General features: G+C 53.0%; 4 protein-coding genes across 4 annotated transcripts; 2 read left to right on the forward strand and 2 right to left on the reverse strand.

Moving 5' to 3' along the window:
* Positions 1-710: 710 nt before the first annotated feature.
* On the reverse strand, positions 711-4,031 carry QC762_110130 (uncharacterized protein; the record flags this gene model as incomplete). The annotated part of the gene is made up of 3 exons (XM_062885436.1): positions 3,446-4,031; positions 3,131-3,397; positions 711-3,074 (listed from the first exon to the last, which is right to left on the reverse strand). The coding sequence occupies exons 1-3, from the start codon at positions 3,446-3,448 to the stop codon at positions 711-713; spliced, it is 2,634 nt and encodes an 877-aa protein (XP_062748402.1). The 5' UTR covers positions 3,449-4,031.
* A 6,575-nt stretch (positions 4,032-10,606) lies between these two features.
* UME6 (DNA-binding transcriptional regulator ume6) lies at positions 10,607-16,805 on the forward strand. The gene is made up of 2 exons (XM_062885437.1): positions 10,607-12,851; positions 12,919-16,805. Exons 1-2 carry the CDS (start codon positions 12,668-12,670, stop codon positions 14,817-14,819), a joined length of 2,085 nt encoding a protein of 694 aa, XP_062748403.1. The 5' UTR covers positions 10,607-12,667; the 3' UTR covers positions 14,820-16,805.
* On the reverse strand, positions 15,252-17,850 carry QC762_110160 (uncharacterized protein). Its single transcript, XM_062885438.1, has 4 exons — positions 17,285-17,850; positions 16,195-17,227; positions 16,058-16,137; positions 15,252-16,001 (listed from the first exon to the last, which is right to left on the reverse strand). Exons 1-4 carry the CDS (start codon positions 17,375-17,377, stop codon positions 15,678-15,680), a joined length of 1,530 nt encoding a protein of 509 aa, XP_062748404.1. The 5' UTR covers positions 17,378-17,850; the 3' UTR covers positions 15,252-15,677.
* Positions 17,763-21,557, forward strand: QC762_110170 (uncharacterized protein; the record flags this gene model as incomplete). The annotated part of the gene is given in 3 exon segments (XM_062885439.1): positions 17,763-17,981; positions 17,991-19,135; positions 19,182-21,557. Coding segments are annotated over 2 exon segments (3,084 nt in total). The 5' UTR covers positions 17,763-17,981; positions 17,991-18,427.
* Between the last annotated feature and the right edge of the window lie 468 nt (positions 21,558-22,025).

Consider the following 22,025-nt stretch of genomic DNA (forward strand, 5'->3'; position numbering starts at 1 on the left):
ACGGTTGTGAGATGAGATGGTGATATGTAGGCCCCAGCAAAAATATTATATTCAATCTCTAACACAATGAAGAGTGTGATGTGTCAATCATCATGGTTGAAACCCGTTTTGCTTCAACACAAAAGTTACTGAATGAAGACACGGACAAACAGTCTCACATCCACCAAAGAGTACATAAAAATATTCAATCTCAATACTTTTCATTCTTCACTTATCCACTAAACTAATCCCACATCCTCCCAAAAACCCAATCATATCCAAATATTCATCAATCCATAAAAGAGCGTCGCCAACAGACTATGTCGCCATAGGTTATCTGATCAGGCTTTCTTTCAAAGGTCTCTCTCTCAATCTAAAAAGGCAATCAACATGTCAAAGCTAGAGAAAAAGGTGAAGAAGAGACCCAAAGTAGCCTAAAAGAAGTCCATAAAAATATGCCCCAATTTATGCATAAATGATCATCCAAAATGAAAGTGAAAAAGTACGTATCAAAACCCAAAAAAAGCAATAACAGACTGGTAAGGTATCATCGTCAATGAAAAAAGTAAAAGGTGCATAAAGAAAAGAGGAGTGAAAAAGAAGATGAAGAGGGTATAAGCGGGGGTATAGATATCATGTCGAAATCCAAGAAGGAAAAAAAAACCAAAAAAAAAAAAAAAAAAACCAAGAGCGGAGTATTACCAAAGGAAACCAACCCCCCTTTCCAAGCCCTAAATCATATTCCCATTCACCACAACCTCAAACCCCTCCCCCTTCTGCTTCATGGCCTTAGCAAGCATCAACTCCCTCATCCAATCAATCCTCTCATCCCTCCCCTTGACCGCAAAATGATGCGTCTTCCCCGTCCCATTCACCGCCCCCTCAATCCCCTCCCTCTCCCCCCCGGCACCACTCTCCTTCTTCTTACTGAGCACCCCCCCCAGCCCAAGCGCCTTCCTCCCATCCTGCGGCACCAGCTGAAAACTAAAAGCACCCACATCCCCCCTCCTCGCCAACTCATCACTCCCCCGTCGGATATGCATCGCCTTGAACGCCGCCCCCAGCTTATTCCCGCTCTGCTGCATGCTGCTGCAGGCAATAGCATAGTCATCAATATCGATATACTCCAACGTCCTATTCTTCTCCTTCTCATCCTTGTGCATCGTCAGCCTTGTCCCCTGAAGTCTAAAGAAATGCTCGTGCCACTCGTGCCTGAGCATCTTTGTTTTTCTCTTCTTCATGAGACCTTGATAACTGATAGCCTCGCCACCCGTCATGTCAGGGGTGGGTTTATCGCTCACGGGCGACAGTCGGCCGTTGATGTTGACTGTCTTCACACCGGCGGGGTTGTTGGTTGTTGTAGTAGTAGTAGTAGTTGTTGTTGTTGTAGGGGGGATGGCTTTTTCCAACGTGGGGCGGTCGGTTTGTGTCCAGGGGTAGTTCACCCTCGGGGGAGCCTGCAACGGACGACGCTGTGAAAAAGAGCGGTTGAGGGTGGAGGGGATGTTGTTGTGGCTGTTGTTGTTGTTGTTGTTGTTGTTGGAAAGGGGGGAGACGATGCTGTTCTCGTCGAGGGCCGGCATGACGGGGAAGGAGGGCCGGCGGATAGTGTTGCGCGACAGGGACCGCATCGTGGGGTTGCGGTAGTTCATGTCGGGGGGCACAGACTGCGAAAAGTCACGCGAGGGGGCGGGGAGGGAGGTGATGGTGATGGGCACGTCCATTTCTGAGAAGGGTGTGCCGAAACGGTACAAGGGAGCGGTGCCGGTGGGGGTGGACTCTGACGAAGAGGGGGAGAGTTCTCGAAAGGAGGGGATGACTTGAGAGATTGGGCGGGCGGAGCGGGCGCGGGCGGATTGAGGGTCATAGGTGTTGGGTGTGGTGGTGGATGGGTGGGTTGGGATGGAGAGCTTGGGGAGGCCGCGGAGGCCGGTGTGAGGTTGGGGGGTGGTGGTATTGCTGCCGTAGACCGGGGAGTTGCTCATGGGGGAGATCTCAAAGGGTGGTGTTGGGGGGACTTCGCTGCTGGTGGAGTGTTGGTGTTGGAAGTCGAGGAAGTGACGGACGTTGTCCTGGGCGTCTCTTGTCTCGACATTACGAAGGGCAGCTTCTTGGAGGTACTGCATTGTTGTGAAGGCACCGGGTCCCATGACATCGGATGAAGCCACCACAGAAGGGACGACGTCGGATACCGGGCGGAACTCGTCCTCTTCCGGCGCGACAAGACCCGTGGTAGCAGTGACCTTTCCAAGGTCGCCGGCAAGCATGATGACGCCCTTGTCGTTGAGGAACGGGTGGTCCTTCTGGAAGGCCTCCATCAGCCGCTTGTATCTCTTGGCCTTGGAGCAGTTCTCGCCCTTGGAACACTGGTGAGGCTTTGGCAGTACCTGCTCAATACCCACGATGGACACCGACTCCAAAGGAGAGATGACATCGTTGATCTTCAACCTCGGCTTCCGCTTGTCCTTGGTCGCGCCGCTCTCCTTCCTCTTGAGTTCCCTTCTGACCTGCTTGTCCGGCTCATCCTCAATCGGTGTCTCGGGCATAGGCTCCGGCTTCTGCATGTCCCTCATGCTGTGAATCTCCTCCCAAATCAACGTCCTCACGCCAAAAGATGAAATCCCCAGCTCCTTCAAGTCCTCAAACTTCAACGTGATCAAAATAGCACCCGTGATATCATTCTCGACAAACTTTTCCGCGGCGGGAAGCTCAACACCGGCATTCAGCATCCTCTGCGCAACCATTTCCGGAGACCACATATGCAGCGCCGACGTATCAAGCTCCTCGTCGGTAAACTCAAAAGGGCCGGCCGTGTTGCGCCTCTTTTTTGGCAGAGCGGTGAGGTGAACATCCTGAAGCTGGTAGTCCATCAGATGTGGCTTCTTGGGCGTCACAGGCGAGAGCGAAAGCGCATGTTGCAACTCGATGGACTGGGCCGAGGACATGGAGCTCCGGAACAGGTGAGGACCTCTCGGGCCTTCTACTGGTTGCTGCTTCACTTCATATGTGTCGAATGCGAAGGGCCGTTGCCGCAGGGACCTTGGTGTTTGGACCTCGTCGTATGTGGAGAGGGTGGTAAAGCTGTGTTGGCCGGACTGCGTGTTGTTGTTAGCAACTGCCCCTCTGTCCACATCAGGGGTGATCAACGCACCGAACCGCCAATGCTGGCACGGGGGGAACATTCGCCATCTTCGATTCCTTCCAGATCCCCGAATTCGCTGTAGACCTCGTCGTCGTCGTCGTCGTCATCATGATCATCATGTTCGTGGCCCATCTCGGCTTCTGACTCCATGAATTCCGTGTACACAGAGTTTGGCCTGTCATTGAAAGCCGGCGTTGTGAATACCGGACCCCTCGTCCTCCCCTTTTCCCTCATTTCCATCTGCGGGTGCTCTCGTGGAGCGAAGCGTACTTGAGCCTATACAATTGTTAGTATTTCACTCACTATCCAGCTATTCATGCCTACCATTGTGAAATCAGACTCGGTGTAACAGGTGAGATTGGCAGAGTAAATTGTTTGCCAAGATAAGGAGTTAGTGCCGTTGCCGGCAGTGTTTGCCTTTCAAAAAGACAAGATAGGTTCTTAAGACGGAGCAGTTGGGACGAACTAGACACTGTTGTTCGCATGCCGACTCGGTCACTGCTTGAAGCCAAAAGCGGGAGAAGAGGACAAGAGGTGGGACGGTGTGGCGGGCGGCTACAGATATGGGTTATGTACCACGGTCCACGGTATGGCAAGCCGCGATGTCGGGGTTACTGCTACTACAGCATATGTGCAAGCGCTCGGATGGGAGGCAACGGTGCGGTGCGGTGCGGTGCGGTGCAGTGTCCAAGGTCGCCGGTCACAATGTGATCGGTCGGTGTGGTGTGGTGTGGTGTGATAAGTGTTAAGTGTTGGGGGCCTGAGAAAGAAGAGATAGGTAGCATGCCATCTATCCATCCAACCATCCAACCAACCATCCATCCATCCTCTGTCCGGCACTCGCAGAGACACGCATGAAAGCAGCAGCAGCAGTAGCAAGACTCGCAGGAACACCCTTCCACCCTTCCAGGTTTCCCCTAGCACGCACCCATTCCGGGGTATAATTATAGCAGGGCATCGCATCGAACTAGGGACGGCCGAAAGGCGAAGGCTGGTTGGGCAGATGGCCACATCTCTCTGCAGTCCACTCTGCATGGACTGCAGAGAAGTCACGGATGTGCAGACGGACGGTGAGAGGATGGGTGGTGAGTTGTTGTCATTGGTGAGAAATTCATGTGGTGCTTGAATGGTACCGAGCAATGCTGTGGTGCCATTGGTCCATCTGCACAAAATCGCTTCGAAATAGACGGCCTAAGCGCCCAGTGACAGGCGCTAAGCCCTTCCTGTCAAACATCCATCCCATCCCCCCTCAACACTCCAGACTCTTCCCTGCCCTGGCAACAACTGAACTGGACCTGGCCCGCCACTCCCCGACCTCCCTTGTGTTCCTTTTTCTCACCTTGCCTCCGCTCATCAGGCCGAATCTTGCGGGAAAAGGTCTATCAAATCGGCCTCAGCGCGGCCGGCCATAAGATCCGGCATACATCCGCTGGCATTCCATATTCCAGATCCCTTCCATGAGGCCTCAGAGGGAACCTGCCGCCGATCATTTCTGGCCTGACAATAGACAAGGAGTGTCTCGGTCTCGAAGGACACACTCTCCGGCGGATGAGAGCCACTCTGTACCCTCTCTCGCATTGCTTTGCCGCGTGGGGTGGTCAGCATGAGTGCCGTGCAGTGCTCACTACGTTGCACAGAGACAGCGGCCCCGCACGCTCACCAAGGGCACAGCACAGCACAGCACAGCAGAGCAGCAGTCGCGGGGTCAACCACCACCGACAACCGGTTTATTCCCTCTCGCTGTGTTCTCATGATAATCCCATTTCTTACTCCATATCCCTTCTCCATCAAGGCCCGTCCCGACCGATACACTAGGTAATCTCATCACCCAATTGGGCTCTCACCCTTCACTAAAAGTCAATTGGGCACAAGAGAGAGTCATCTGTGATCGGCAACTACCCACGCAGTAGTCCCGGATTGCTCGTTGTAGCTCACACGGTGGAACGGTCCGAGAAAAAAAACTTCTGGCCACTCCCCTACAATCCTGCTGCGCTCAGCCGTGGGTTGGCAGGCTTGCCTCGTTGGTCAGCTCCTCCTCTCGCTCGGCCTTCACAAAGATACCTCTCTCTGCCTTACCCCTCCCCCCCGCCAGTCCTACCCAATAAGTGGGGGATAACATGACCCTTTTACTCCAAAGGCACATGAACACCCCAAAAAGACCCCCTGCCGGGCCATTTTCCATGCTTTCGTGACAGGGCAACAGGGTGGTTCCTACCCGAGACTGGGCTTCAAGCGTGGATATCCGCATGAACAAGCCCTCTCTTGCGGTGAAGCCCTCCCGGGAGTCCACCTCGGCCAGTCGTCTTTTTTTTTTGTTTTTTGCCCTGACCACTGTCTGCGTCATCGTACACAGCCATCCTTGCCACGCGGTTCATTCAGCTAGGTTCTGTCTGTCTACCCGACTGTCAGGGTTCCCCGCGGCCGCCGCCCAGCCAGACGGCGGCGGCGGCGGCGGCGGCGGCGGTGAGATATCAAGGCAAAAATCTTGAATTTCTAACCTTGTAAATACACACACGGCAGGAAATATCATATGATCAAGCATGGGTGGGTATCAAGCATCGGTTCAACCCTCTTCTGAGGGGGGTAACAATCGATAATTAGCAAGACCTCCACGTCAATCTGCAAACAAGGACTTGATCCGATATCTCTTCTCAACAAACCCATTGTCATTCATTCCCAATCTGGCAATTTTAGCACTTACACCTAGTGTACCTAGGCTATCTCCTTCCGAACTCGCTAACGCTTCCGATATCTTTTTTCCCTCACCAATGTGTGAGATCTCAACAAGCAGCTAGAGAGAGAAAAAAAAGAAAAAAAAGACATGAACAGGGTAGCTAAAGTGCTTGCAGCTCGTCTCTTCACAGACCGCAACTCTTCTTATCCCTGTCACTGAACACAGCACAACTGTAAAAACGAAATAGAGAAAAAATGCAAGCCCTAAAGTGAGTGTAGCTTCCCGAACGTGGTATCATCATACCACATTCTTCAATGTGTGTAACCCCCGATCCTATCCCCCCCCAACCCCCAAAACCCCGCTTGTTGTCCTACAGCCATTTAAGTGGGTGAGAACGATCCAAAGATGCGGCGTACTGCAAATGTCGTGATCTCGTGATACGTTTTTGTCGGGTTCCTTACATTGGGATTTTGGATATCTCAGGTACATGATAGCAGGAGGGGGGAAGTACAGTACCGTGTAGTACAGCATGTAGATAAAACCTTTCTCGGGCTTGCGTGGTGGAAACACACCGACTCTTTCCCTTCCGTTTTGTGCCGGCGGGTGGATGTTTGTCTAACCTGAAGGATGACCATGTGGTAGGTATTCGTCGGTTTAGGAGAATTATCTACCTACCTTGTTCTTCGGAAAACCGTGGGGGGCGTTCGCAAGCACACATGATCCAAAGAGTCTCGGGTGTTCGCAAAGTAACAGGCAAACAACCACAATGCCGAGCAACCTCACTACTGCATCCCCGTACCTGCTGCCAGTAGGTAGCCTACTTCATGCGAACTTTTTAAAGTGCTTACATGCCTATACAGCAAGCAGAACGAAAAAGCTTCCTGCAGGGGATAGGTAGGTAGGAGAGGTAAGGTGGTGATACAACGGATGGTGGTTACAAAAACAACCCCCCGTCCGGGTACGGGCATGCTTCTAGATGTTCTGTCTTGGAAGGGAGACAACTCTACCCGACCAGACGGCTGAGTTGAGTCAGAAGAGGAAGAAGTAGCACTTTTACCGCTTCATGTTGCTCGCCTTGCGAGACAGAACAACGAAGGTACGGTAGGGATGTGTTGTCTTGTTACAACAGGGCTAATATCCTCCATTGACCGCCCAAGGTAAACGGGTATCGACAGATCCTGTCTCTTACCTACCGGGCCACCGGCAGAGAGGGGGTTCATTCATTCGGCGTGTCCACAGTCTGCCATCAATTCTCGCCCTGTTGATGCCCAAGCGGAACTCCCAAGAATGACTCAAAGATAGCGGTGACCTTTCCTGACGACGACGACTTCGTTTTCTTATTTCCCATTCCCAATACCAATACCAGGAGCAGCCCTGTTTTGCCCTGAAACCGATAACCCCTCCTCAAGAATGGATCCATCATTCCTCTTGCCCTCGCTTCTCTTTGCCCCTTCCCGTCTGGTTCTGTCTGGGCTCCTCAGGAGAAAAAAATGTCTGCAGATGGTGCTATGAGTGGAATATCCTCATCTTGCCAAACCATAGCCAAGTTCATCCCAGCAGCTGTGATAGGCCCTCAACTTGAGGTATCAAATAACAAAAGGAGATATCACCCCTTTCGCCATCGCTCACATGACATTTCCACCCTGCGGCCTCTTCTTCGACCCACCACCCTCCTCTACACAAAAGTGGTGAGTGGATTGGTGGTGTTCACCCAACATCAGATCCTGAGTCAACCCTCCAAACCAAGCTAACCCGCCCCAACCCGTGATGAAAAATGCCATCTTGACAATCTAACTGGTCGTCAGAATCAACAAGTCTCAAATAACGGTCCAGTCTAGACTAGAGCCCTTCCCGAAAACAGGTGTGGGTTGCACTCATCCACTCTAAGAGAATTTAGACTACTGGGTCTTGGTGGGTTTACGCAGTCCGATTCGTTCGAGAAGATGCCGAGAAACTTTTCCATATTCTGAACAAATGGAGTCTCACACCCCATTCATTGATGTGAGACTTTTTCCTGTTGAAACGAAAATGCGGATAATCGTTTTCTCTCTCTCAAACCCACGTGGGAACTTTTGATTCACTTCGTTGGTGATGAACAAAAAAAACTCCAAAAAAAAACGCGTATCCGTAAAACAAGCGAGAATTGCGACATTTGAAAAATGACTTGTTCTCTGAGATCGTCGTTATCGTTTTCCCCTTGTTGTGTGTGAGAGTGACACACACCACAAAACCATCACACCTCGGATCACATCGAAATACCTGATACCCCAGGTCTCGGCATCGCGACTAGGTACTAGGGAAAAAAAAAAGACACATCGAAAACTTTGCTGGTGGACTAGCTTTGTCGATAAACCAAAAAAAAAAAAAAAAAAGAAAAGAAAAAAAGTCCCCGGTTGTTAGCTCGCTCGGGGATATCTCCGCGCGCAACCTGATGATCCTCGATCTCCTTGTCTTCCCGGATGGTGCCCGTCACGGAAGCTATCGGTGATGCAGAGTGACGACGTGCATTAATTGATCAGATTTTCATCTCTCTTGTGTGTGGTGCTTTGTTGCGGACAATTGTGATGTTCTCGTCACCGATGCCGAGAACGCCTACGGGGCCAAGGTCAACAAGTTCCCCGGGGACAAAGTGGACACTGGGATCCCTAAATGGTCCGAGCAGGCGAGAGAAACAAGGGGACCCCCGGACCCGGGCTTGATGATCGGAGGCCGGGTTCAGGTGTGATGATGGCACTGAGGGGTTTTGAATCTCTTGGACAGGGTGCCAGGTGGAGCTCTGGATCTCTTGAACGTGCTCCGCTAACGAGTTGACTGCCAGAAAGGGGAAGAGGTGAGGGGCACTAGTGAACGGTTTCGCCTTGTGAATTTGACAGGTGAGGTGAGGTGAGGCTACCTATTCAGCGGAGGTTTTGGCGTGTGGGAGCTTCCGTATACTGCTGGAAAGTGGTTGACCCGTGGCACGTGGGTGTGTGTTCTCTGCACTGTTTATGCCCGCCCCGACGATACCCACGAGCTTGATCAGATGAGCCACGGGAGCCCATTTAGGCGGTGTTCCTGTCAAGGTCTTTTCAGCAGCTAAGCTGTGGGCTTTCTATTCGCGGGCCGTCGGTGCCAACGATGCAGGTGAACAATTCTCTGGTCGCACGGGCGCTGGAGAAATGGAAAATAAAGCCGGGTGGCATCATGAGGATCTGCTACCACCATGCCCTTTTTTGCCCGCAAAGCATTGAACGCCACTAGATTAGATAGCCAAAGAAGCAACGAAGATGGCAGGCCGATAGACTCACCCCTTCCCACGCGGTCGTTGTCAAGTGTGTGATTGTGACAAGACAAAGAAAAGTTCCACATGGGACGGACCGGGCTCGTTGAAGCTATCGCTCAGCCGTTTCACCCGCTCATGATATCCATAGCTTGGTCTCCATCAGTGAATTGCCCGGGGGTCCATCCGAAAGAGCACTTTGGAAAAGGAGGAGGAGCGACATTCCTGGATTTCTTCGTCGACAGATCGGAGCAACGCCGTTATGCCGCGTGGATGTGCCACACGGCAGCCGCGGTCAGTCTGGAAATCAGTGATTTTTTCGCGAGGGTGTCCGGGGTGTGGCTCGGTGGGTGGGTGTTCTCTTCCCCGCATTGAAATTGGAGCAAGTGATAACCAATTATGCCATCCCGGACAATGCCCTCTGATGTCGAGCTGGTAGCGACTGATGCGCGTTCCCTGGGTTGGGTTGGGTAGGAGCAGGTTGACATGCAATGGAGCATCTCCCGTCGGCGCCGTCATCGGCCTTTCTCTCTTTTAGCCGTTATGCCTTCTTGCCTGAACAGGAGGGTGTCTTTTTGAGGTTTTCGTCTGTGCAACTGAGATCGGGAAGGGCCATCAGTATCTCGGTGGTCTCGGTGAGGAGGAGGTCCAAAGACAGACAAAATTAGTCCGCTTTCTGTGACGGGACGGCAGGCTGCAGGCTGACGTGGAGAGGGCATAATTAGTCCCATGATTATCGCAGGCTAAATGTGACAGTGAGATAATATTGATGTGATAAGTGGGTTGAGTCTGACAAACTGGGCTAATTAAAAATAGCGGGCATCTGTAAGTGCGGGGTGACAGGCTCCCAAAATTAGCCCACAATAGTTTGTGGGCAAACTTTTCAAGCTTCCTAAAAGAGTAGGACGGCGGCTAAATTGTTCTTGGTCAGCATCACAGTGTCGTCTCGATACTGTAGACTCGACTAGTCACATTGACGATAAACATGTAGAAGAATCTTTGTTGATGATTCTAGATGCACTGCCTTGGAGATATGCACAGTTGGCTTTGTATAAAAGCTGTGAAGGATCCAGCCTCGGCGCTTCTTGTAGATTCTCGAGAGGGTATGCTTTCTTCCGTCGACATGAACAACCAAGCCGGCAGAATCGGAGTCAAAGCCAGACTTACCAAGTACACAGCGTGGTATAGTAAACAGGGCTAAGCCAACAGAGTTTTCTAGCGAGACTGACGATATTCCATTTTCCTATACAAAAAGCCAAGGCTGGTATTTGGTGCGTTGAGAACAGGGGTCCCCGCAACCTTGTCCGCCCAGACCTGGATGTCCTGGCTCTGTCCCGCATAATTGGCCCAAGCTCCTGTGCTTGGCACAGTGAACCCTGCTCCCAACCCTGGTCGATCTCAATGCTTGAGCCAATCTGAGCTGGTTGCCGCCCCTCGGGCCGCATGCAGCTATGCACGAGCCACCTGTAGTCACACTCACCCGACCGCACCTCATCGAATCAACTGCGAGAAGCTCGCTTTTGCAGAGATTGACCAACTGCAACACCAGACCACTGACGAGAAAAGTTCTCCCTGCTACCTCGCGACCTCGCTCTTACGACGGCCATACACTCTGATCCAGGTACCCTCGGTAACACCCGATTATCTTCCAGGCAAGGACCGCCACGTCAACCAAACCCGGTGCAGTCCACCGACTGGCTGGGTGAGGCGACCAATCCGGACCATATTGTCACAATGGCCACTTCGATTTGTGAAGTGACCTTTCCGTGAGGGTATTCCGGACCCAGACAAAACGAACCATGTCGCCTCATCTGATATTTGGGCTCGTCAAAGCCTATAAGGACTGACAAATCGTTCACCAGAGACAGCAAAAGGCAGACAGACCCCTCACTTCCCCAGCTTTTGGCAATCATGTCGCTGCTTCGGGCGATTCTCCGATGGGAAATTGCAAGCTGGGGGCCCGTGGTTCTGTTGAAAATCATCGATAGGCGTTGAGCGTGGATGAGGCACAAGGCAACGCCCACCACGCACAATTCTTTCTTGTCCTCCATGAAGCGACGTCGACAGCGTCATGCTTCCCTTCCCGTGGTTTCCTTTTTCTTCAAGCAGTGTCTGTGCCTCACTATGGGCGGATACTGTGTAGCTGCCATTTGCATATGCAACCATCTCGATGCCCGTGGGTCGAGGTTGCAGGGAAAGCATGGGGGAGGTCGGCAAGAGGGTGTAGGGCGAACCAGGGGCCCATTGGCCAGCATTGATTCACCCACCCGGGCCTGCAAGCTTTCGGTCCCGGGAGTCGAGTTGTGTCTTGGAGGGCCCGAGTCTGCCTCTGTTCATTGTCATTGTTATCTTGGTGAGGAGTCAGCATCAAGCGGTGCCCTCTCTCATCAGCTGAAGAGAAAGATATCGCTACAAACCTGCGCCGTCGACGTTACGTATACAACTCCCGTCGGCCGTCTAGTTTTGCCCTCATCAGTCCCGTCCCTCGGTCTGCCCAAACCCGCTCCTAGGGCGGCCGGGTTATCTCAAGCGAGTTAGGCATTGTGCTCTTCTCGAGCTGCATGTTTCTGCAAGTGGCTGGCCCCCGTACCAATCAAGTTTTAATCGCTCGACAGGCTCCCTTGTTCCGCAGAGGGTCGGCCGACGTGGAGAAGGTGCACACCCACTTCCGGACCCCATGTCACCATTGTCACCCTCACATGCAATGGCGGGTGGGGTCCATGTTGGCGTCCCCCTTTCCGTTCTCAAGAGTCATTGGCACCAATAAGCGCACGTCGTACCCCCTGTCTCTCCCATAGTGCGAGCACCACACACAGCAGGCCGAGGGTGACATGTCCCAAAAGAGCACAAGATGCACACATTCACACGGGACTATGTATGTGGGCTAATAAAGTGAAGTGGGCCAAAAACGGAAAGGAGGTTAATTTTGCCCGCAATGTTCAAAAATAGAACACTGCAAATTCACCCCAAAGTCGTCAAGACACACAGCCAAGATATAAGAATTAGCCCGCTTCGCTCCCCCCTCCTCCCATTTGTTTCCCCTTCTCTCGAGCAGGTCCCCAAACGAAGTGAAGAAGTCGGAGTATCCCCAGGTGTTGTCGTCGTCCAGTCCAGTCCAGTCCAGTCCAACCGACTCACCTCTCTCTCTCTCTCACATTTTTTTTAATTACGCCTTATTCCACGTCGACCAACCAAGAGAGCTGTGTCTCTACTCGGCATTTCAGCGTTCATTAGCACCCCCATTCCCGATACCAGATAACGCAAGCCGGACTTGCTTGGATATCCAGTCGTTCTCTCGAAACAAAACAACACGATACAGTAATCTAATACTAGCTCTCTGGTCTGGCAACCATTCCTCCGCGAGGACTTGCTTTGCTTCACCAGATTTGCCCCCGGACATCTGGACCTTGAACACGAGCGAGGGCACCCCCGGTTCACCTGGTCTCCTCCCGCTCTCCTCGGCCCAGTCCAAGCCCCACACCCCCCCCACCCCCCGGCCCAGCCCTCACACGCCCCCCTTGACCCCCGACCACCTCTGCCCAAGGGTCACCCCCACACCCCTGGTGCTTGTCACTCAACGCAGGTACTTGGACCTACAGAAGGGTTTATACAAATGTCAACACTACCCCCCAACCACCACGGAGACCTCATGAAATCATCCCAAGTCAACATGGCTACCACCACCACGACAACGACGACAACAACAACAACAAAGGCCAAGGCTGCCTCCAAAGCCCAGGCCAGTGCCGCTGCCAACCCCAAGCAAAAGACGCAGATGCATCGCCGCTCAAGAACAGGTAAGCTCTCATCTCACTTGCATAGCTCGTTGGCGAGTTCGGAAGCTAACTCTGGTGACACGTAAAGGATGCTATACCTGCAGATTAAGAAGAAAAAAGTGCGACGAGGGCTCGCCCATGTGCACTGCCTGCAAGCATCTTGGCCTGGTATGCGAATACAAGCGGCCGATGTGGTGGAGCAACAACGATGCGCGGAGGAAGCACAAGGACGACATCAAGATGATCATCAAGCGCAAGAAGCTTTCCGAGAAGTCAACACACAGCATCCAGACCTCGGTCAACTCACCGCCGGGTCTCTCTCACTCGCTCCCAACCTCTGCTACCTTCTCCGACCCCTTCGACCGCACCCGATCGCAGTCGATTGATTCGCAGTTTGCTTTCAACTTCAACAGCCCACAAAGCGACTTCAGCTCCTTCAGCGCGCCACAGATGCATCCCGACTTTTTGTTTGCTCCGTACTCGCCCTATGAGATTGACGTCAAGACGGAGAGGCAAATGTTCATCAACGACATCCCAACCCTCAGAGAGTCAACAACAGCCACCTTCAGCACCTACCAGACCCCTCCGCCACCGGGAACAGTCCTCCCCCAGTTCCCTCTGGAAGGCGAATGGACGGAGCAGGTGTACACGGAGCGGAGGGAGTCATTGGCCGAGGAGACGCTCAACGTCAACTTCTTTGACTTTGCCCAGGGACCTTCGGTGTCTTCCAGGCAAGTCGCGATTGAGCTGGACGAAGGCGATCAGCGCTTGTTTGATCACTTCATCTCGTCGGTTCTTCCCACCATCTTCCCCATCCTCGAGTCGAACCAGCATGGATCCATCAGCTCCGACCTCATCCTCCCGGCGCTGGAGAGCAACAAGGGCTACCTGCACTGCTGCTTGAGCATCGCCGCTCAGCACTACAAGGCCGCCATGGGTCTCGAGGGTGAGGAGATTGATGGCGACATCATGCGCCACCGCTACGCGACCATCTCTGCTCTGTGCGAAGCCCTCGCACGCGACGAGGACCACCAGCAGATTCTGGAGGCCGCCCTCGGGCTCATCTTCTTTCAATGTGGCGTCGGCCGCTTCGACGACACGCTGCCCGACATTCCCTGGCACCAGCACTTCCAAGCCGCCATCTCGTTGGTGCAGAAGCTCGACCTCCCGCGCATCGTCTCGGACCCCAACGAGCCTTTGACTCAGGCCCCCTTCAACATGACCCTCACCGCGTGGATTGACATTCTCGGCGCCACCATGCTCGGTCGCGCTCCCGCTTTCGCCCACACCTACCGCGAGAAGCACCTGTCTCCCACCAACCCCAGCTTGGGCTTGCGCGAGCTGATGGGGTGCGAGGACCGCGTCATGTACCTGATCAGCGAGATCGCCTGCCTTGAGGCCCTCAAGAAGGACGGCATGGATGACATCACCCTCTGCCAACACGTCCACGTTCTTGGCGACCAGATCGGTTTGACCGAGATGGGCGATGAGTCCGTCCCGGTTCTTCCCTTCAATGCCAACGGCACCCTCAGCCCCAAGCAGCTCTCCAAGAACATCACGGCCGCCTTCCGCCTCGCCGCCAGGATCTACCTCTGCAGCCTCGTCCCTGGCTTCCACCCCAGCCAGGCGAGCTGTGTCGGTCTTGTCGAGAAGCTCACTTCCGTCTTGGCTACTATTCCCTCTGGCACCGCCGGCTTCGACCGTTCTCTTTCCTGGGTCTACCTCGTCGGTGGCTCCGTCTCCGTTCCCGGCTCCTCCTTCAGGGCCTTCTTCGAGGACCGCGTCGCGCAGCTGGTCGACCTGGCCAACTTTGGCAGCTTTGGCAAGGTGACTTGCCTGTTGAGGGAGATTTGGCTCCAGAGCGAGGTCATCAGCCGGGCTTCGTCTCCTGGCTCCAACAACGAGGAGGTGCAGCAGCAGCAGCCACCCGCGTACATCCACTGGAGGGATGTGATGCAGATGAAGGGGTGGGATTACCTTCTCATTTAAAACATTTTTTTACTTTCGCATTTTTCTTTTGATAGGAAAGACAAACCACCGCGAGGTGTCTTTTTTTGGGGGACAGAGAGACAGGGGGGACGACAGCACTCATCACTGGATCATGGGGCACAACAACATTAACCTTCCTTCCTTCCGGGACTGGAAAGGAACGGTTTTTCTTCTTTCCTACTTTATTTTCTTTCACTTTTGGCATGTGGATAATTGGGATTATGTGGGACTGGAAATGATATTTTGGATACCCCTCTGGAAAGGAAAGCATGATACCTGGAGTTTTTTTTTTTTGGGAGGTTTTATATACCATCGGGTTATTTATTTGTGTGTTGAAAGATGATACATGGCATATCATGAAGGGGTTGGGTGTCGCGGGAAAGGGGAGGAGGAATCTTACATTGAATTTGCGATATCTGGGGAAGAAGAGGAAGAGCAAAAAAGCTCAAAAATGAATAAAAAACAAGAGAATAAATTTTCAAAAATTATGGCAATGATGATCGGGATGGTTGATCATGTGACTGCTTGCACTCTTACCGGAAGCCACACTCGCTGGCAAACAAAGCTCTCTGCTTCCCCCTGTTCCCTTCCAAACTTGGAGAAATTGGTCCAAGATGTATAATAGGTAAGTACCTAAGCAGCAAATGTTCAACCACGTTGACTCAGTTCCTTCTGGTGTTCTTTACCATTAGGAAAGTTCAAAACCTTGTTTCTCACTCATGACCTCCAACTCTCATCAACAACAGTCAACCCATTCTCGATCCATCAGATTTTCCAAAATGTGAATAGGTATAAAACGGCAAAAGACTTGAATTTTTTCGACCCCCATCATCAACTCCCATCATCAAAACAGCTCGCTCACCTAACAACCGGCGTAAGCCTCACATTGACAGCCCCCTTCTCCCAGAGCACATAAATCCTCTGCCTATTCCACTCCTCACTCTCCGGCATCAACTCCAAGTCGAAATTCCACAACAACCTCGCCATGATCAACCTCATCTCAGCATACGCCAAATTCCTCCCAATACAATTCCTCGGCCCGACCGAAAAAGGCTGCAGCACCCCCCGCACATCATCAGCATATCTCGGGTCGCCGAGCCAGCGTTCGGGAACAAATTTCTGAGGATCGCGAAAGTTGGAAGAGGATTGGTACGAGGCCCATTGAGGGACTGCTACTGATGTCTGTGTTTGCTCAAGAGTCAATTGGCTGGACACAGGGGGAGGTTCGTTTTGCTTACATTACCGGGAATCCAATACCCATCTATATACTCCCCCTTTGGGGGAACCCGTCTCGGCAAAGCGAGTGGTGTAGGGGGATCTATTTCCATCAGCACCACCACCACCACCAGTAATTTTGAGATGAAAAAAAACTTACACATCCTAAACCCCTCCTCCAAAACCGCCTCCAAATACTCCAACCCCCCCACCGCCACCAAATCAATCTCGTCCTCCCTGCCAAACCTCCCCCTAATCTCCTTGACCAGTTTGTCATACTTGTCCCTGTTCTTCAACAACCAAAACGTCGTCCCGCTCAGCTGCGTAGCAGTAGTCTCACTCCCAGCGATAATAAGCAAACTACTATTCTCTATAATCTCCCCCTCGCTCATCCCCTTCTCGTCATTATGCCTCAGGATATAGCTCATGAAGTCCCCCCTTTCCGTCCCCCCTGCCTCGAGCCGTTTCTTGGCTGTCTTCTCGCTCAACGCCCGGTGCTCCTTTTGGCTTTGTACCAGGTGCTTAGGCAAGAGGAATGTCTTGAGACAGCCGAGAAAAGGGTGGCGACGGAGAACCTCGAAAAACACGCCGAGCTTGATGTTGGAGAAGATGAGGGACACCCAGGGGTGGTAGGCGGCTGAATCGAGGCAGTTGAAGGGCTGACCAAAGGCGAGGTCGCCGATCAGGTCAAAGGTGGTGAAGTTGAACCACTGGACTATGTCGACTGCTACTTTGGCGTTGGCTTTGGCGGTGAGCTTGGTGATGAGGAGGGTGGCGTAGTGGTTCAGGATGTCCTCTTGGGCACGGAGGGCTTTTTCGGAGAAGGCGTGGGAGAGGAGGCGGCGCTGGCGGCGGTGGTCGGGGTCGGAGGCGATGATGATGTGGGGGTGGCCCGAGGGGGTTGGGCGGTAGGCGGTGGGATCTTTGGGGAAGGTTTCTTGACCGGGAAGGTGGCGGTGGCCGTAGATGGTTTTCCAGGCGGAGGGGGTGATAAAGGAGATGTTGTCGGGGGTGTAGCGGACCACGGGGCCGTACCGGTCATGGAGGTCTTTGAGTTTGTGGGGCCAGTTGCCGCGGAGGGCGTGGTAGAGGTAGGGGAGGTCCCAGAAGGAGTAGAGCTTGGGGCCGGGGATTTTGGAGAGGGGGTGGAGGAAGGCGTAGTAGATGCTGCGGAGGAGGAAGATGGAGAGAGACTAGGGAGTGGTTAGTTTTCTGGTGCTGGGATGGTGAAGCTGATGCTGACGACTTACCCCAGCTAGTGCTACCCCTAGTACTCCCATGGGGCCCAGAGAGCCGTGTTCCGACATGCTAAGCATTGTCATCATTGAAGACTTATAGCTCATGAATTAAAAAAAATGAACCTAAGAACAGACGAGGAGGTCGCAGTCTTATAGGTATGTAGACCTGGCATAGCTGCATAAATTTCTCAACATCCCTTTACCTCATCGTTTGAGGGGAAAGCAACCCTAGGCGGAAGCCACCCTAGCCGGTACATAACTGAGGTGTCGTCAAAAGTGTCATTGGAGACATTTCTCGCTACAACTGTAGGGAGGGGTATATGTATGCATCACGGACGTTGCAATTCCCGTTACCGGTGGACCATTCCAGGGGCCATCCAAGCAGATCTCTCTAGATCGGACGTATATCCTGCCGGCTCGGGGTTTTGGACAGTCCGTCACCTATCAGAACTCGCGGTTTTTTTTTTTTGCTATCTGGATAGGAGACATAGATATGTTTCCGTCAAGTCGGCAGATGAGATAGTAGAGATTTGTAGAGATCTATAGCATACTTGGCGCCCGGCTAATACTGTGACACAAACATCGATGCTAGATACCTAGGGTGACATTTAGATGACCACTTGAGCTTACTCACAAACCATTTCTTCCCAAACGGGATAGTATATATATATGTATATATCTGGGCATCTCTTCATCATCAGATGGTTAGGTATGTTAGGTATGTTGAATTCCACAAATTTGTTAAGGTAGGTCTGTCGCACCTTCTCACGTTGACCAGATCAGGTCGGCCATCGGCATATATGAAATACCTATCTAGGCACCAAAATGGCAGTTGCACCTTCCATGTTACCTCATGTCGAGGATTCACCTGTGGCTCGTTGCTTCCCCCTCAGGCGGGCAGTCACCATGGACGGTCCCGAACCCGGAAGAAGTCAGCTGTCTTTTGTTGTCGTTTGCTGTCGTTTGCTGTCCTCTTCTCACGACAACTTCATCATCACCCATTTCGGGGACCTGGTCTCCCACCCCCGTCTTTCTCTATGTCTTGGACACACAACGTTCAGCAATAGCTCTGCCGAGCCCCGAAGCGATTGATTGATTACGGTATCGATCTATGACTCGGGCTTTTTTTGGTGCTGGAGAGGTTCCAGGTTTATCATGGAGCCGCCCATACACATCACGCGGCGGTCCCGAAGCCACGGCGCTCTCAACAGAAGCTATTCGAGTACATCCGCTTCCGATTCGTCTCGTCTCCATCGACCACGTCGTGCCCATTCCCGTCAGCAGCTGCGCAGCGTCAACGAGAACTCATCTCTACTCGTGTCCCCAGGTCCCCTGGAGAGCATGCTCAAGACCACCACCGAGACGGGGGATATCGGTTTGTTCTCCATCAGACCAGCTCGCTCGTCAGGGAATTTGCATGCTTCTTCACCCCGTCGGAGACCAGCTTATGGCGGAACACCGCTCAACAGACGTCCCAATGGCGATGGGATGAGGAGTTATAGTCTCCGGGACGACCGAAGATGGCTACCATCATATCGAGACACCACATCCGAGATCATCTCCATGTACGGATCCGATAGCCGGTACTCTGCCTCCGCCTCCAGCGCACTTACACGCCCGTGTGACGACATGGGAAATAGGTCTTACTCCATGACAACGTGTAGCTCACACCGCCCGCCGAGTCAAAAAGCATCAGGGGACCTCCAGAGCCAGCAGCAGGAAGGCTATCTTCAGAGGCCTCGCTCTCCCTACCCATACCCAACGAGGCTGAAACGGCCAGGGGTTCGGCCCGCTTCACCAGCCTTGACGGAGAATGGGGCCGTCGATTATAGTAAAATGGTTGGGATTGATAGGGTGTCTCTCGTGAGTCTATGTCATTTGCTATGTCGACTATTCTGACCATGTCCAGCGCACCGTTCACGGTTCGTACAAGCCGACCTATCCTCAGTATGGCAATCGACAGGTACCACGGCTTCGCCAGGATGGCACCAGCTCAAGTGAATCGTTTTCGAGTTACGCTGCGGCCGAGAAGCATAGTCTTTCTGCCGGCCTGCCCCTGTCCCCCGCTCCGTGGGGCCATCGTTACCGCGGTCGTCTTGGGAGCAGCGCATCTGAACACAGCCTTAGGACTTCTAGTTTAACATCGATTCTTAACATGTACCAACGTTCGACGTGTGGGCCACCGACCCGGGACCCGTCTCTTCGCGTGAAACCACCGGGCACCTTCTATTACGATTACTCGGAAGGTTTCGATTACACGAATGATAGCCCTCCGCCGTTACCTGACCTTCCCTCTGACATTGTAACCCGCTCCACGAGTGTTTGTCAGTCGCGGGATATGGATAATGTCGTCAAGCATCACTGCCCGCCTTCCGGGCCAACACTGCGCTCCGAGGAAGACATCCCAAGCCTTGGGACGCAAGCCCGGAATTCGGAGAAACTCGATTCGCAAAGCCGAGAAGATCAACTTAGCCCTCAAGACACACTAAGGAAGAAGCCCCAGAACGAAAAATCCAATGCTGATAGTCTGGACGAGGACAGCTCTCGGTTCGATGCTGAGCGTTCTCCTTTTTCGCACTCACGAAGATACGAAGAAGAAGAAGAATGGAGTGTCGGTACAGCAGTCGTTTGCCGACGACAAAACACGAGTCTGACCGTCAGGAGTGACTTACAGTTCTCAACACCGAAAGCTGTGCGAGTTTCTACCACTAGAAGCTATGAAGAGGATATGCGGCGCCTGGCAGTTTCTCCCCCTAAACTGGGTCCCTTGGCAGACTACACTCACAGTTCCTCACCGGCCCATTATCGTCAGAGGAGAGCTGTATCCTCACCGCTCAGAGTTCAGACGCGGCGAAACACGGCCTATCCAAGAGGTTTCGGTCACTGCGGGCTTGCATCAATGGAAGAGACGTCGGATGGAATCGTCGGCACAGATGCACAGAATGAGTTTGCGACATCAGAAGACGGCATGGGCCATTCAAATACGTATCTCTCGAGTCTGCCAGCCGCGGAAACGGGTGGTCATTTTCTTCGGCCTTTACATGTGGACGACCCAGCATCCCGAGGCCACAAAAGAAATCTTGCGATGCACACGATAAACACCAACGACCTGCGGAATCTGACCGAGGCTGAAATCGGCTCGATCGTTGACCGCTCCCGAACGCCCATGTTGGCACCACATCCCATCTCGCCAGCGAGGCAACTCCGGCTACAGAACAGCGTGCCGCAGCTCATGAAGGCCTTGCCTCGGTCGCCGGGTATTCCTGTTCGAAGCGAATCTTGTTTCGCCAACTTTTACAGTCAAGATCTCGAATACACAACGGGCTTTTCTACCCCTGATCCTTCTAGCTTCGGTGTCAAGCAACCAACTATGGTTGACCCCATGTTCCCATACGGCTCAGATCAACAAGAGCCAAAGTTCAAGACGCCGTCTTCGCCGTTGGCTTCTGCCGTGGTTGTAGAAGAGCTAGGAGATGATGGAGTATATGCTGATTCGAGAGAGAAGCCAAGGCGCTCGGGCTCACGAAACAGTTCGCGAAATAGTAAGCTGAAGCTCAAGGTTTCCCGAGGTGCTCTCAACAAAATGCATGCGGAAGGCATCGGAGGCAGGAGAAACACGGCCGCTGGGCCAGCAGGAGAATGGTCTGGGCCACATCCCAAACCACGGGGTCGGCCTTCTAGAAACCACATGAATCCAGGGGTAACAAACATGGACAGCCTGGTAGAGTCAGCCGCAGAAGCCGAGAAGACTGACATATGCGATCAAGAGGTTGCTTTTCTCGACAGCCCTTGTTCAAGCATTCCGACGCCTGCAATACCAGACTCTCACCAAGATGATGTTGGCGATAAGCCATCACCGGCCACACAGGGTCCTAGGGAAGTGACTAGTCCAACGGCTCGGAGTGAGGCGCGGAGCTCACTTTCACACGACAGCTGCGTCAGTGGGCAATCGCCCCGAGGGCTGAAGAAACGCTTCCCGGATTTAAGAGTTCGCCTGGCGGAGTCCCGGTTGAGGTCGGCCGAAACACTGACTCCAGACGGTAGGATAGGGGAGGTGATTGAGGTGGTCCTTACTCCTCCTGTCGAGGCACCCATGTCGGAGTCTGGGCATGGCTCCAAGGTGAATCTGACGACGAAAGATGGAGATGGTGATAACAACGCCAGTGATGAGGGAGCTGCTGGGAAGCATCAAGGAAAAGGGTTCAGGGGGAGGATGTCGAGATGGTTTAAGGCTGCGAGGCAGGTGGTTATGGGGGCCTGTAGTGGGTCGGGGAAACGAGGTTGATGGTTGGAGTTTGGGGGGGGGTAGGGGTGATGTCTTTTAGGGCATGGGTGGGGGGGGTGGTTAAGGCTTGGTTTGGCTATTGATGTAATACATGTCATGTGCTGGCCTGGCCTTAGTTTGGTCATTTCACTCGTTTGGTGTTGGGGGATTATAGTTTCTGTAGCAGGTGTTGATGATACCAGGCTGTTGACAGGGACCGGGTGGTGTTTAAGGGGGGTGTTTGGTGAATGTGAGGGCTGTTAGATTACTCAAAGAGGGAGAACTGAGTTATTTCTTATGATTTTTGGCATTGTTGCAGTTTCCGTTTCTAAACTTTTGAGGTGACGATTGTTCCCTAGGTTAGCCAGTTGCTCTTCCCTCGCTCGATACTCGTCAGCGGCGGCCGGTCCGGACTGCCAAATGTCCGCTACTGTCCAACGGTCGACACTACCCCCTCTCGTGCCAAGGGTGGGCTTGGGCAAGCAGAGA

The sequence above is a fragment of the Podospora pseudocomata genome (genome assembly GCF_035222375.1).
Source record: "Podospora pseudocomata strain CBS 415.72m chromosome 1 map unlocalized CBS415.72m_1, whole genome shotgun sequence".
NCBI classification, from domain to species: Eukaryota; Fungi; Ascomycota; class Sordariomycetes; order Sordariales; family Podosporaceae; genus Podospora; species Podospora pseudocomata.

What these genes read in the sequence shown, in the direction of transcription:
- UME6 (XM_062885437.1), top strand. Translation starts at nt 12,668, where the DNA reads ATGTCAACACTACCCCCCAACCACCACGGAGACCTCATGAAATCATCC. An exon ending in GCATCGCCGCTCAAGAACAG is followed by an intron (nt 12,852 to 12,918) that starts GTAAGCTCTCAT and finishes TGACACGTAAAG; the next exon opens with GATGCTATACCTGCAGATTA.
- QC762_110160 (XM_062885438.1), bottom strand. Translation starts at nt 17,377, where the DNA reads ATGAGCTATAAGTCTTCAATGATGACAATGCTTAGCATGTCGGAACAC. An exon ending in GGAGGAGGGGTTTAGGATGT is followed by an intron (nt 16,138 to 16,194) that starts GTAAGTTTTTTT and finishes TGATGGAAATAG; the next exon opens with ATCCCCCTACACCACTCGCT. An exon ending in GGTATTGGATTCCCGGTAAT is followed by an intron (nt 16,002 to 16,057) that starts GTAAGCAAAACG and finishes GAGCAAACACAG; the next exon opens with ACATCAGTAGCAGTCCCTCA.